The sequence below is a fragment of the Onychomys torridus genome, chromosome 23 (assembly GCF_903995425.1).
Source record: "Onychomys torridus chromosome 23, mOncTor1.1, whole genome shotgun sequence".
Lineage (NCBI taxonomy): Eukaryota > Metazoa > Chordata > Mammalia > Rodentia > Cricetidae > Onychomys > Onychomys torridus.
In genome coordinates, this window is record NC_050465.1 from 13,736,401 (window position 1) to 13,751,388 (window position 14,988).

The 14,988-nt window shown below is 39.3% G+C and overlaps 1 protein-coding gene across 1 annotated transcript in view; it reads right to left on the minus strand.

Annotated features, from left to right (window-relative positions):
* The window catches only part of LOC118573395, a 120,190-nt gene that overhangs the window by 61,431 nt on the left and 43,771 nt on the right, over positions 1 to 14,988 (minus strand). Inside the window, exon 6 of the mRNA XM_036173691.1 lies at positions 7,659 to 7,769. Within this exon, the coding sequence (XP_036029584.1) occupies positions 7,659 to 7,769 (111 nt within the window). The remainder of the gene's footprint in view (positions 1 to 7,658; positions 7,770 to 14,988) is intronic.

A 14,988-nucleotide genomic window follows, 5' to 3' on the forward strand; every position in this document is an offset into this window, starting at 1 on the left:
TGTGTTCAGCAGCTGAGAACCGGCCTCCAGAGGCACTTTTGTGTTTGATTTTTACTGACGTCTGCACTCAGTGAAACTAAGTCCTGATGGGGCAAAGACTTGCCGGGTCCGTGAGCTTCAGTGTGCCCTTTACTTTTTACATTGGTGATTAAATCTCCTCTTTGAGTCGGCCGGGATCCAGCCCTCTAAAAAGCCGAAACCACTGTATTGGGGCAAGCTAATGAAATAAGGACTCAGCAGAGAGTGGTGTTGTATACCTGCAATCCCTGTACAGGTGGCTGAGGGTAAAACAAGAGGATCCCAAGTTGAGGGTCACCCTAGGCCAAACAGTGAAAACTTGTCTCAAAAAAGCAAGCGAGCACACAAGGTTCACATACAGATAGCCATCTTCAGTATGGCATTGGATGCCTTTCAAAAACCAGTTTGGGTTTCTCATCGACAGACTAAAGCTCAGTTGTACAGGTGTGTGTAGTACTGAGACTAATAACGTCAATTACAAAACAAGAGATTTTTAGTGGTGTCTCCCCCCTTTTCATGCTACTGTGTTGAGATAAGATAAAAAAGTAAGACTTCCAGTCACAGGGCTGTAACTGTTGGGCTAAGTCTTTAAGGTTCTGGGCTGAAGAAGAGGGGTCAGAGGGAGAAAGGGGATGAAAACAACAAGGGTCATATATACATGTATGAGACTGTCAAGAAACAAAAACAAAAACTGAAAGATGCTGGCTGTGTCCTGATGCCAGGCTGGTGGTAAACGATTCAACACAGAGAGTTGATCTAAACTACAAATATGGAGGCATCACTGGACTTCCCACATTTAAAAGAGTTGTGCACTGAGTCCCGCACACAGCTAGACCTAGGACACAGTGTTCTCTGAAAAGTAATTTGATGTCCATAAATCTGAACCAGTATCACCGCCAGGTATGATCTTACAGAACCATTTTCTTGGTGACCCTGTTTGTTTTGCTCATCTTTCCTTTACCATTATTGCTGACGTATTTCAGAATAAGGTTCTAGCTGCATTTGTGTATGGTAGGATCCATTCAAGGGACATCTTTTGTTGCTGTTAAAGCAAGAACACGGTGCCCAACATAACACTCAGATCATGCCACAGGATTGTCTTTAGAGTTGTGAGTTTCTTGCTTTGTTTTTATTATTTCTTCAAGCACACCACTTTATTTTCTCTTTCACAACAGGGACTCACGAAATGGGCTTGATATAGGAACATGGTCATACTATCTTGTGTGTGTCTGTCTTCTTATGACACATAAATGATGTCATGGTGTTTTTCTGTATGTCTGCATGATTTTCTCCCCATGTCCCCTTTTGTTTATCCTTGTCTTTTCTTTTGTTTTCAACTTGAAACCATCTTTTAAAAATCTATTCATGATGCTTCAAAGTAGAAATGTGGAGTATGTATGCATTACAACATAGGTTTACATATTCTCTTAGTGATGGTTACCCAGGCTGACTCTAATTCCTTTCTACCACATAAAATACTGCTCAAATGCCCTTGTATTTGTCCCTTAAGTAGCTTTTGGGTTTATGTGTCCAGGAGTACAACTCTTAGGACATAAGATTTATAGGTACTTCACTAGAAAGTGCAAATTGCTCACTGAGCATCCTATATCTCAGGAAGAGTACATGAAGATTCTCATTTTTTTTAAACCATTATGCCTCTCTCAAAGCTGGCTATTATATGACACTTTAAAAATATTATTGAATCTGAAACATCATCTTGTTGACAATTTACATTGTTTTGATTAGTGGCAAACTGGTCCATAATTTCTTTTATTGATATTGCTTTTAACTTTAAAATTGAGGTCTGATACAGATGAAGTCTGCCTCTCTATATAGAATAATCTGTAAAGAGCAATGTATGACACCTTTGTCAAAGTTTGGATGAATGTTGGGGTATGTTTTTGAGGTTTCTAGTTCTTTGCAGATCACTAATCTATTCTGCATTCCTACAAAAGAACTCCATTCTTATCTGTTATTATGGGTTTGGAATATATCTTCATAGCTGATATAAAGTGTTCTTTTGCCATCATCTCATCATGTCCTATTTATGAATAGTGTATCCATTTAAAGTCATTTACTCTTTTGTATGTTTGTAGGTAAATTTTCCAAACTACCCAGACATTTAATTAAATTTTATTGTGATATCATTGAATTTTTATAGTGATTTTTGGAGAATTAGATATTTGTATAAATATATTATATATATATATATATATATATATTACCTATAAATGCATAAGAATAGTGTTTATTTCCAGACCTCTAGTCCTCCTCCATGATACTGGATTGAACCCAAGGCCTTAAACACAGCACACAGTACTTTATATTGAGCTGTATATCTATCCAGGTTCTTCTTTTACAGACCCTGAGAGAGTCATATTTTTCCATAAGTTCTTCATTATTTGGTAATTAATTCTAAACACTTAGAATTTTTGTTGTTATTGTTAATCACATGTAATTTCTCCCTTTCTTTTTTCTTGTTGTTAGCATAAGTACATCCTGCTGACTTTTAGAAAGTTATGTTAATTTTGAGATTATAATCACATCATTTCCCTCTTCCTGTTCACTGCCAAAACCCTCCCATACACCCATCTTCATCTCTTTCAAATCCATGGCATCTGTTTTTATTCTCAGTATATATTTGTGAACATATACATAACATGCTCAGTCTGCATAGTGTTAATTGTATATTACATGTTTTTAGGGTGGTCCATATCAGATTAGACAACCAATTTGTATAGAAGATCTTAGTTTTGTAGTGGATAGCCATCCCAGCATTGGCCTGGAAGTTCCAACCCCCATTGAGGCTTCAGTAATGGTCATGCCCACAAGGCAGGGCGGAAGAGGAAGCGGAAGACCAAGGATCGGGAAGAGGTCACTCTCTTGGTTCCCGGACTGGACTCTGGATGCTGGAGGTAGACCGAGCAGAGTTCTCCAGAAAACACGGCCGGACTGCACTATACCCTTGCCAGACCCTGTAACCTACCCCTTCATTTGTAAGTTACCCCACAAAATAAACCTCCCTTTTAACTCCGTGGAGTGGCCTTAATAATTTCACCAATATAGTTTAATAAGCCATTCTCTTTTAGTTGTAACTTTCTGTCCCTTGTAATCACATAATCTTCAGTAAGAATGGTAGCTTCTTTTTTCTCAGAATGTATACTACTGTTTCCCTTGCAGGTATTATATTGGCTTGGCCAGGCCTTTTGTTATTATGACGAGCAGGTCTGTTATAATCAGCATTATTCTCGTCAATTGCAAAAGAAATATTTCCAAGATTTCTCTGTTAACTGTTTCTGTTCATATGTATATGCCTTTCTTGTTTTAACGGTTGGGAGTTGGGTTATGTAATGGTTTAGAACTTAAATGTTCTTCAAATTCCTGTATGCTCAGAGATCAGTTGTTGCTCTGTGACACTGTTTATAGATGGACAATCTTAGGAAGCAGGTCCCAGTGGGAGGAAGGTAGTTCATTGATGGTGGATCTTTGAAACATTTACTGGGATTGCAGGCCTTTTTTCTCTTTGTGTGTTGCCTTCTGGCTATTACAGGGGGAGCATCCTCCTCTAGCATATGCTACTGACACAACTGATAGCCCCACAATTCAAAGCATCAACATCAAATAAGCATGGAGTGAAACCATGGGTCATAGTAAAGCTTTCCTCTTTATGGTCTGGCTATCTACAATGTTTTGTCACAGCAATAAAAAGCTACATAGTTAAGTAGACTTTATCAGAGATGAAAGGAAACTGATTTTTTTCTCTCTATGTTTGGGACATTAAAATTATACGAATGCATTTAACTCTATTAAGTAATTATTTTGGTCAATGTAGGACCAAAAGAGTTAATAGGGAACTTTAAACTATTTTCTTGCACCTATTTTTCATGCTTAATGTAAAGTGGTTGTGGTTTATATTTCTCCTTGGCAAAGTGCTTTATCTGAGATTCCTCGAGATAATCTCTCTAAGGTCATGAATGCCAATAACCCTTTGCCATAAATACTTACATCAAATTATCCTTTAAGTGGATATTGCATTTGAGTTTCTTTAGTATTTTGAGAATATTACTCTATACTGTTGTAGAACCTGCTATTTTTACAAAGTCTGATTGCATTTTGGTTCCTTTAAAGATGATACAATGCCTCCTTCCTAAAGTTTAAATATTTTCTCTTTCTCTTTACTATTCTTAAATTTCACTATAGTCTGCTTGCCTAAGAGTTTTCATGCCCATCTATCTGATAACCTTTTTTTCTGATTTCTTTTTCTTTCATTGATCCTCGAAATATCTTGTTTTGTTCTGTTTCTAATCATTTTCTTGGTTGACTAGGGCAATAGCCTGGTTGGTAAAGCGCTTGCTATACAAGCATAAGGACCTGAGTTGATCCCCAGAAATCGTATTTTAAAAGCCACACATGGGTAGCGTGTGCTTACAACTCCAACGCTGGAGAAGCAGAGATGAGCAAGTATCTTGGGCTTATTGACTAGCCAATAACTCACAGGCCGGTTTCCTGCTGCTAAAAGATCCTGTCTCACAAAATGAAGTGGAGAGCACCCTGGGAATGACAACTGACATTGATCTCTGGCTTCCCCACACACAATCACACAACAGTCCACATACATGTGCACCCCCACCACAAACACATGCATGGATGTACACACACATGCACTAATTTCTCCTTTTTATGTATTTAATTTTTTTCTCTCAGGAATTCTTAATTAGGATAGTTTTATGTTATTCCTCTGGTTTTATCCTTTGTGTATAACTATTTTTATGTCTGCCTGACTTTTATCTTCCTTTATTTCCTTCCTTTGTTCCTTTTTTTCTTTGTTCCTTCCTTCCTTCCTTCCCTCTCTCCCTCCCTCCTTTCTTTCCTTCCTTCCTTCCTTCCTTCCTTCCTTCCTTCCTTCCTTCCTTTCTCTCTTTCTCTTTCTGTGACAGTTTATACACTAGTTTGGATCACCTTGGTTCTTTCCATTTTATTTATTTTATTATTAAGGTCACATACTATTTCCCCCCCAACATTTGTCTTCTTTATACTTAGCACTGACACCTGGCTCTTCTTAACAACCACTCTTCTGTTTCATATCCTACAAATGTCCTCCATGACCAATTCAGTGATGTATATTGATCTTATTTTAAATTTTAAATGTCTGCTCTCCCAGATGTATTAATTCTACCTTGCTTCTTACAAATTGTTCCTACACTGACATTCTCTCCCTGCACTGTTTCCCAAATTCTGTAGTATTTTGACAAGATAACATCTTTTGCTTGTGGAGTGTGAAAAATATTTTGGGAAATATGCACTGGAACAAGCTTGAAGCTACACTTCTTCCCAGTGTTCCTCCTGGTGAGTTAGGTGGTACTCTTCATGACAGCACACCTCTTGGGCTGCTACCTTGGTCCAGCTGCTGTGTTTGTGTTGTTTGCTTTCATGGCAGGTGACCAAGAATCGCAGAGAATCTCTCAATTACTCTGTCAGAGATTTCACTGTTTCTGAGCTCAAAGCTATGCTATAGTCAGTTACCCCTAAGTATATGCAGGACATCATCTGTGAGTATGGAGAGATCTATCCCTCCATCCAGGTGGGCACATGTCATTGACTGTCCATAACAGGTGCTGTCAACGGTGTAGTATTCAATGATATTGAGGTAAAACAAGGCTTGCCAGGAGCACATGAATGACTAAGTCAATAATAAATATCCCACCCTCAGCCTATTTCTCACACAAGATACTGAGCCCTCATCTGCTATTTAGTGTAATTCCCACCCTATAACAAATACAAGCATGACATCATCTTTTCCTGTCTCTTTCCTTATTATTTTTTGATATCTCAGATCCACAAATCTTCTGCTTTGAAGGTGTCTCTAGTGTTGAGTCTGAGGATTGGCAAAGACAACTGGCAAAGACAAGGGGTTATGGGTTTTTTTGTTTGTTTGTTCTTTTTTGTTTTTTTGAGAGGAAAGTTAAGTTTGAACCAGGATTATAACAGAGTATAACCCACTCTTCCAAGTAACTCCCAGGAGCAATGAGCTCAAGCTAGGATGTACAAGTCACTTTTCTCCTACTGTCAATGTCATGTGACCATTTTATCAGGAGCCAGAGACTCCTGTATTCAAGTTTTATAGATGTTCTCTGTTTTCCTTTAATATCCAGGAATGGTTAAGTGTTATAAACAACATTAAGCTTTTTGGAACAAAATTTAAAAAAACCCCACTAGGAATAAAAGTATTACTGCTGGGCAGTGGTGGCGGACGCCTTTAATTCCAGCACTAGGGAGGCAGAGCCAGATGGATTTCTGTGAGTTCAAGGCCAGCCTGGGCTACCAAGTGAGTTCCAGGAAAGGCACAAAGCTACACAGAGAAACCCTGCCTCAAAAAAAAAAAAGTATTATCAAAATATTATTTAACACAAAAATGTAAATTACAAGGAATCATCTTTGAGAACAGCTAAGTACAAAAGTAATGCATAACATTGCCTTACTGTCCTCCACTATCAACTCATTAGTGTAATTATCATAACAAAGCTGCATTCTAAGCCGTGCTTCAGAAAGGGTAACAATTAGGGTAAGACCTTTGAGAGTTATTGCACATGCTAACTGATAATGACCTTGCATTCCTGGCAGACCCAGTACACATCTCACAGAGCAATAAAGCACCAAGCCAAATTCTACCTGAAAACAATTCGGAATAGTTAAGTAGAACACACTTGTAGGTGGTTTTCAAATGTTAGCCTGTATGGGAGAATTCTTAGCTCTGGGTAACCCCAAAGCATGAAAGAAGGCTATTGACACAAGCCGGGGCACCTGAGGCTTATTCCCAATGCACATTTTAAGTAACATCTCATTGTCTAACAATGATTCAGGAGCATCATAGCATCTGTATAACTTTCAGGAATAAGATACCACATCAGATAATTCTGTGACAGAACAAAGCATTTTCTAGTTGAATGTGTTTATCTTTGAGACTTGAAGCACTTCTAACATGGTGATGAAGAAAACTGTTTTTCAGAAAGAACAATGGCATTAATCTCTCCACAAGTTTACTGTGAATGGATGCAAAGGTTCAGGGAATGCGCCACTCCTGTGGTGGTTCCATTTGTGATGGAACTGCTTGACACACAGTTCTCAGGTGGTCCTATGAGAATCTCTAAAAGCTTTAGTCCCGTGATATCTCTCTCTCTCTCTCTCTCTCTCTCTCTCTCTCTCTCTCTCTCTCTCACACACACACACACACACACACACACACACACACACACCCCACAGTAAAACCCTGAGATTTTTACCTCTACAAACTTTCTTTGTTAAGAAATGGAAAAAAAATGAAGGGAAGGAGCATGTATAAAAAGAAATGAAAATAAATAGTAAACAAATTCTTATGATGAAAATATCTTTGTTTCTTAATTAAAGACATGTTTTAGTAGTAGAGTGTATTTTGTCTTCTGACAAAATATTTTATGGGTGATAATCAATACAAAGTGTGTATGGCTTCGAAGTGAGATTTAATTACTAGGATAAAACATCATGTTGATCGCAGCGCAGCAAAGGCATCCCTCCACATCTGCCCTCTTCTCACATTCAAACTTGCTGTGTACTGAGCTCTCAGCATTTCCGTGAACTCTGGAGTCTGTAACAGGCCCACTTACCTTTCTTTGCAAGGTGCACAGCTTCTGCATGCTCAACACTGGTGACCTCAGTGCCATTGACAGACAGCACCACGTCTCCAATCTGGAGTCCAGCTTCCTCAGCAGCACTGTCTGTAAGGAGACAGATGACAACAGTCTCCTTGACAGAGGGTCCCAAATTGAGTGTCCTGCTGTTTGTACTTTTTTAAAAAAGGCTCTTTTTCTACAGGGCCTTTCCCCTCTCCCCAACTTTAGACAATTGCTTGTGTCATTAATGAGAAAGAAAATGTGCTCCTTGCAGCCTCCCTTTCATTTCTAGGACTTAGACATTCAGCCAGGCATTTGAGCGGCTCCTTTGCAATACAATAAGAGCAAAGCTGCTCTGAAACTCAATCTATTCATCCGCAAGAAGGTTGGACTAGTGCTTCTCATTCCCCATTGCTGTGAGGTCTCTTTGTAACCCTGAGAAAATCACTTAACCTCAATATCTTCATCTAGAAAAAGGGGGCTGGGGGCAGAGCCTCTCTGCAGGACCGTTCAGGGAACAAGTAATTGAAATACTTAGGAAGTTGTGGCAAAAACAGATCTTGGAGTAGTTGGGAGGCGGGTGAGGAAAGAGCGAGGGAAAGAGCTGCTTTTACTTGCATTGTTTAGGCTCCTTCCTGAGTCTTTTCAGATAGAAAACAGAAAACAGCCTCAGCTTTATGGTCCTTAGCTATAGAAGACTAGAGGCCCTGTCCAGTGGACATTTTGTTCCTTGAATGTCTATCACGTTCATTTTGCAGGACACCCATAAAAGTCAATATGCTATTTTAAGGTTAATTTATTTTAAACAATATGGTCTCCTATAGATTTGGCCAAAATTCTTCCGACAGCAAGCGGTTGCATTCTACTTTTTTTTTTTTTTCATTCATTTTAAACTTCTTTTCCCTCTCTTTGATGTGTAAGCTGAGCAATAGCAAGTTTTAAATATGTAGAACATCACTGACCTCCTCAAAGAGTATTCATTTTAAATATTACTTTTCAAGTTTCATTTTATTTTACTATGTTCTATTTTATTTTGCTGTAATTTTATGTATGTGGATGTTTTGTCTGCATGCATGTCTGTGCACCAAAGTGGATGTTTGATGTCTGCAGAGGCAGAAGAGAGTATCAGATCCCTGGAACTGGAGTTACAGATGGTTGTGAGCCAGCACGTGTGTGCTGAGAATCAACCAGCATCATCTGAAAGAGCAGCCAGTGTTGTTAAGCACTAATCCATCTCTCCAGCCCCAAAGAATATTAATTTAATTTTTTACTTTTTTTATATGTTGGTTCTTTAAAATGGGGTTTCTCTGTGTACCCCTCGCTGTCCCAGAACTCCCTCTGTAGATCAAACTGGCCTTGAACTCACAAAGATCTGCCTGCCTCTGCCTCCAGAGTGTTGGGGTTAAAGGTATGCATGCACCACAATGCCTGGTCAAGAATGTTATTTTTACAATATGACTCAGTTGCTGAGGGCCAACATGATGTAGAATATTTTCATTAACGAGTACAGTTTGCCTGAATCTGTTTTAGTGGTGGGGAAGTCTCAGAAAGCAATCTTTGACACTCCCATTCATTTATATACTATTCTGCTTGGAGTAACATTACATCGCACGGCATAGTTGATCATTTGACTCTACTACAGTAAATACATCATTCTGCTTAGAGAATCTGTTTATGGCATTGCCAATAACAACTTAGATCCACTGAAGTTTCTTATTATTTTCTATGTTCCCCATAACACCAGCTACTGTCTTACAGGATAACAGTCATTCAACAAACACACATTGGATGAATAAGTGAATCACTCCAAATCATACGCTATTGTTCTTTTCACCGAGCACCTTCAGTCCGACTGGTACTGACAAGAGAAGCAGAACTAAAAAAGAAAACCACACTAGTAGAATAGCAAGTGACAGATAGTAAACACCCTACAGAGACCGTGTGCGCTGCGATCTGGGGAAAAGGAGTTCTCACTCCAATTTGGAGTATTTATAAAGTGTTTTCGGAAAAAGGAGAATCTGGTCTGATGTTAATGAATAAGTGAATTACGTTTCATGAGTATTGGGTAGACCAGAGTGGTGATGGCTGCTAGGTTTACATGAGCCTAACTCCTCTGCTGTCTGGGCTCACAGTTGGCCAGTTTTTGTTTTTGTTTTGTTTTGTTTTGTTTTGTTTTTTTTTCAGATTCCTATGCAGTTGGGCATGCAATCTGGAAAAAGGCCTACCCCCTGGAATGTGAACAGAAGTGGTGTTTCTAGGCCTAAACCCTGACGACACAGGAAGGCCACCCTTTCCTACTCCTTTTTCATCTGTCTGGTAGGTGCCAGTGACTTTGGGCTTCCAGGGTTGCTAGATTCATAAGGAAAATGGAACCCAGATTATGCAACATTGTGTGGGGTAAAACTATCTCCAATTAAGAACATCTACATAAGACTACTACCACGACTAATAACTTTTTATTTTGTTTGTCTTGATGAAGGCATATTTTATTGCTAAAGTTAGCATCATTTCAAAATACCAACATACCCCAAACAGTAAGTATTCTGAGCAAAGGTATGCATAACTTTCCAAAAGTTAGTGACTCAAGTCAGCTGATGTGGAGGCTGTGGGTCAGTGGGCATTTACCTTGGTGATAATATAAGGGATATGGCCAAAGGAGAAAGGGTGTTTTAGGTGAAGAATCAGAATTGTACTGGATCCTCTGACATTATAGAGATATGAAATATCATAAGCATAAAACATGTAAATTGTTTTATACTTTAGGCTTTAGGAAGATTAATATAGGATAGAGAGATTAAGTTAAACAGATCAGCATGGATATTATTACTAGAATTTATATAAGCCTGTAACATAACTCTAGAGATTAGTGGAATCATAACAATCTTTCACATGACCTGAAATACTCTGCAGAATTCATTTGGATACCTGTCAATCTATCCTTAATGAAACATAAACGTATAACCAGCAAGTAAAATTTCTCATTTGTTTATTGTGGCATTTTCTATATTGAGAATAACTTCCAATATATGGAGGGAAAAAAAAAAAACCACTGGTTAAACGTGTGTTTGCCTTTAGATACACTGAAATAATCATGGAGTATATAATCTTAAAGGTTTATTGGGATGAATTAAAAATATTTTGGGGAATGGAGGGGAAGCACAGTGGTAGATTGCTTGTCCAGCATGAGTGAGCCTCAGGCTTCAGTCCGGGTAGAATAGAAAAGAGAGAGGATTTAATGCACAGATATTGAAGAAGCATAGGGATTAAGATTGAAGAGAACAAGGAATAACAGAGCATGATAAATGAAGACCACATGAGAACAGGAAGAAGCAAAGTGCTAGAGAGGTCCCCAGAAATCCACAATGATACCTCCACTTTAGACTACTGGCAATGGTCAAGAGAAAGCTGGAACTGACCTAGTCTGGTAATCGGATGGCCAAACACCCTAGCTGTCATGCTGGAACTCTCATCCAATTACTGATGGAAGTGGATGCAGAGATCCTCAGCCAGGCCCCAGATGGAGCTCCAGGAGTCCAATTGTCGAGAAAGAGGAGGGACTGTAAGAGTGTGAATTGTTGAGACCAAGATTGGAAAAAGCACAGGGACAAATAGCCAAACTAATGGAAACACATGAATTATGAACCAAAGGCTGTGTAGACCCCAGCTGGATCAGGCCCTCTGGATAAGTGAGACAATTGACTAGCTTGAACTGTTTGGGAGGCACCCAGGCTGTGGGACCAGTACCTGTCCTTAGTGGATGAGCTGGCTGTTTGGAACCTTGGGCTTATACAGGGACACTTTGCTCAGCCTGGAAGGAGGGAACTGGACCTGCCTGTACTGAATCTACCAGGTTGAACTGAATCCTCAGGGGAGTCTTGGCCCTGGAGGACATGGGAATGGAGGGAAGGGGCTGGGGGGAAGGTGGGGGAGAGGTGGGAGGGGGGAGGACAGGGGAACCCATGGCTGATATGTAAAATTAAAACACAAATATCCATATAAAAAATAAAATAAATATATTTTTAAAAAAAGATAGAACCAAGAAATAGATTCGACACTCAGACAATGTTAGTAGAAAAATATAGAGCACTGAAGATAAAGTTAAAGAATAGTTACTATTAGTAAGAGAGAGAAAGGGGACTGGACAGAGAAAAACAAAACACAAAGCAGATAGATCTTTTAAAAAAAAATGGTCAATAGAGATCGCAATGCAGACAGGGTTTAGCTGGTAAAATACAGACTGCAGACCTGATTTTGGATCCCCAGCATCTGCGTAAAAAGCTAGGCATGGCAGTTTACAGCTGTAATCTCAGTGTTGGGGACAGATACACAGGAAATATCTCAGGGGCTCCAAGCCAGTCAGTCTGCCCAAGCCATTCAGTCTATCCAAGCCAGTGAACTCAAGGTTCAGTGAAAGACTTGTCTCAAAAAGTGAGGTAGAAAAGCAAGTGAGGAAGACATGTGATACTGACATATGTGCTTGCACAATTATACACACACACATGTATGCAAGTGGACACATATGGGGGGGAGAGAGAGAGAGAGAGAGAGAGAGAGAGAGAGAAAGAGAAAGAGAGAGAGAGAGAGGCAGAGTGACACAGAGAAAAGGAAAAAATCCAAGATGAAGAAAATGTCATTGGTTCTATATTGAGGCCATAAAGGTAACTCTAACATCATCATTGATCTTAGTCTGTTCAAGACATTAAGAAAATGAGGACCAACTAAAGCTTATGGGAGAATAAGGATAGCAGAAGGAATTTGAGAATTTGTACTAATCAATATGTTAAATGATTGACTAGGTAAGTCATTCAACACTACAAAATCTAAATCCAAGTACATGTCTAATTGGATATTTTCTAAGTAACATTTGCTTTAAAATAATTTTTTACTTAAAGACTCCATTACTATGAAGATTGCTCTATTCTGATTATACAATTTGAAGTTTTTACTGTATTTTTGCATGGGTATTCTGGATTCCTTTGTAATCTTGGCAGCATTTTTTATCTGGCCTTTTATTATAATCATACTTGTGAGAAAAATTAGTAAGTCTGCGGTTTTCCTTTCTCTGGTGAGTACTGATGCTGAGCACTGTCAATTTGCTTATTGATTATTTGTTTATCTTATTCAGGTAAATATCTACATAACTCCTCTGTTCATTTTAAATTGTGTTGCCTCTATATTATTGGTTATGATACTGGTATAATAATTGTTGACAGGGGATTATCATGGTTTGCCACTCTTGTGGGTGGTTTATACAACTGCTTTTAATTTTGAATAACGGGTACTGGTGGTGGTAGTCTGGACAGTCATGCATCTTACAGAGTTCCCCTCTATCTATTATTGATGCTGGAGTTGTAGTACAAGGGCTTCATTGAGGCCAAAGAGAGTTCAAAACAACCAGGAATGCTTGTACTATTTGACTCTGGTCTTGGTACGGAAGTGTTCAACATAAACTGCTCGGGAAGGTATGAAGTAGTAGGAAACAAGAGTCTGACTTTCTAAATTTGCACTTCCCTCCAAATAGATACACTTCTAAGTTTATTAGGAAAAGCTTGATGAGAAGTTACTTCATGAAGTCATGCATATTTACATATAATGCAAATTCTGAAAGCCTTGTACTTAAAAAAAAAAAAAAAAGAGCTTGTACTTTTCATGTTGAAATTTGTAGTCTAATGGTAGCACTTTCAATTCTGGAGCTGCAGAAACATGGGCCTCCTCATCATTTCCTCCCTTGCTTAGCCTGTCTTAAATGTATAGTTTTCTTTCTGAGTTTGCTTGCTATCAAAGTTGAAACATCTGTTTCTTTTGTTTATGCCAACAGATCTCACAGGCACTTAGGCTTTCAAGAAACCGTTCATGCAGATGCCAGCCGGGTGTGGGCAATTAGTTGCATAAGTGCCAAGCGAGCTCACACTCTGTATACTTATGGATAATCATTTCCACCCCACCTACAGGTCTCTTCTCTTTATCTTTTTTATCTTTAGTGTGTAATTAAGCCTCTCTACTGCATCCAGAACAATGTTTTGTAGTATGAATAAGATTCTCAGAAGGGCTGAAAATATGTGTAATTTTAAAGTCCCTCAACCCCTCATTTAGTAGATTTGAGTAGACAATGGATTTCAGAGGGATTCTCAGCACTGAGAAATACATTTAAGAAAAAAAATGAGAGAGCTACACTCAGCAGCTAGGCGAATCCCTGCCAGGGCAGTACTTTCTGATGTTGAATAAAATCCTGGGTTAACTGTGTATTGTCAAATCTCTGTGACAGAAAAGACACTTCAGCCTTCTTATTGCAAAACACCTTAGGGCCCCCTGATTTAAAAGTTAAAAGAGTTATTTGTTTTGTATTAGAATAACAAGGATACAATTAACCATTACAATTGAATAGTTAAAAAGATTTCAGAAATTAACTCTGTGATGTTGAATGTTCATGATGAAATTGACTGGAATCACCAAGGAGACACAGCACTGGGGTTTTGATGAATGTGTGCATACTATTCCATCCATTGGTTTGGATCTCAAATTGAATAAAGTGGAGAAGGGGGAGGAAGGAAGGGAGAAGGAAGGAAGGAAAGAAGGAAGGAAGGAAGGAAGGAAGGAAGGAAGGAAGGAAGGAAGGAAGGAAGGAAGGGGAGTGAGAGGGACAGAGGCAGACAGAGATAGACAGACACAGAAAGAGTCAGACAGAGAGAGACACGTCAAGCAGCTAAGCATCAACTCTCATCTTTCATTGCTTACTGATCTGCCCAGACATGAGGAGTCTTAGTCCCATACTCCTGCCTCTGTGGCCTGAATCAAAACTTCCCAGCCACCACAGTCACTATCATGCCTTCCCAGCTACCTTGGCCTGTAGCATGGCCTTCCCAGCTACCTTGGCCTGTAGCCTTCTCTGCCACCGTGGACTGTACCATGCCCTCCCTACCACCATGGACTGTACCATGCCCTCCCTACCACCATGGGCTGTATCAAGCTTTCCTGGCTACTATGGCCTATGTGTTGGTCAGAATTCTCTAGGGGAATATAGGGGAATAGAACATACAAAAAGAATATGGGTTTTAGATGAATGTGCGTAGTACTAGTCCATCCATTGGGTCTCAAGTTGAGTGAAAAGAGAAGGGAGAGGAGGGAGAAGGGAAGGGGAGAGAGAGAGAGGAGAGAGAGAGAGAGAGAGAGAGAGAGAGAGAGAGAGAGAGAGATATCAAGCAGCTAAACATCAACTCTCATCTGTCATTGCTTTCTGGTCTGCCCCGATACCAGAAGTCCTAGGCCTACTCTCATACACATACATGTACATTTATATGGCTATGTGTGTGTTCATTTATTATAT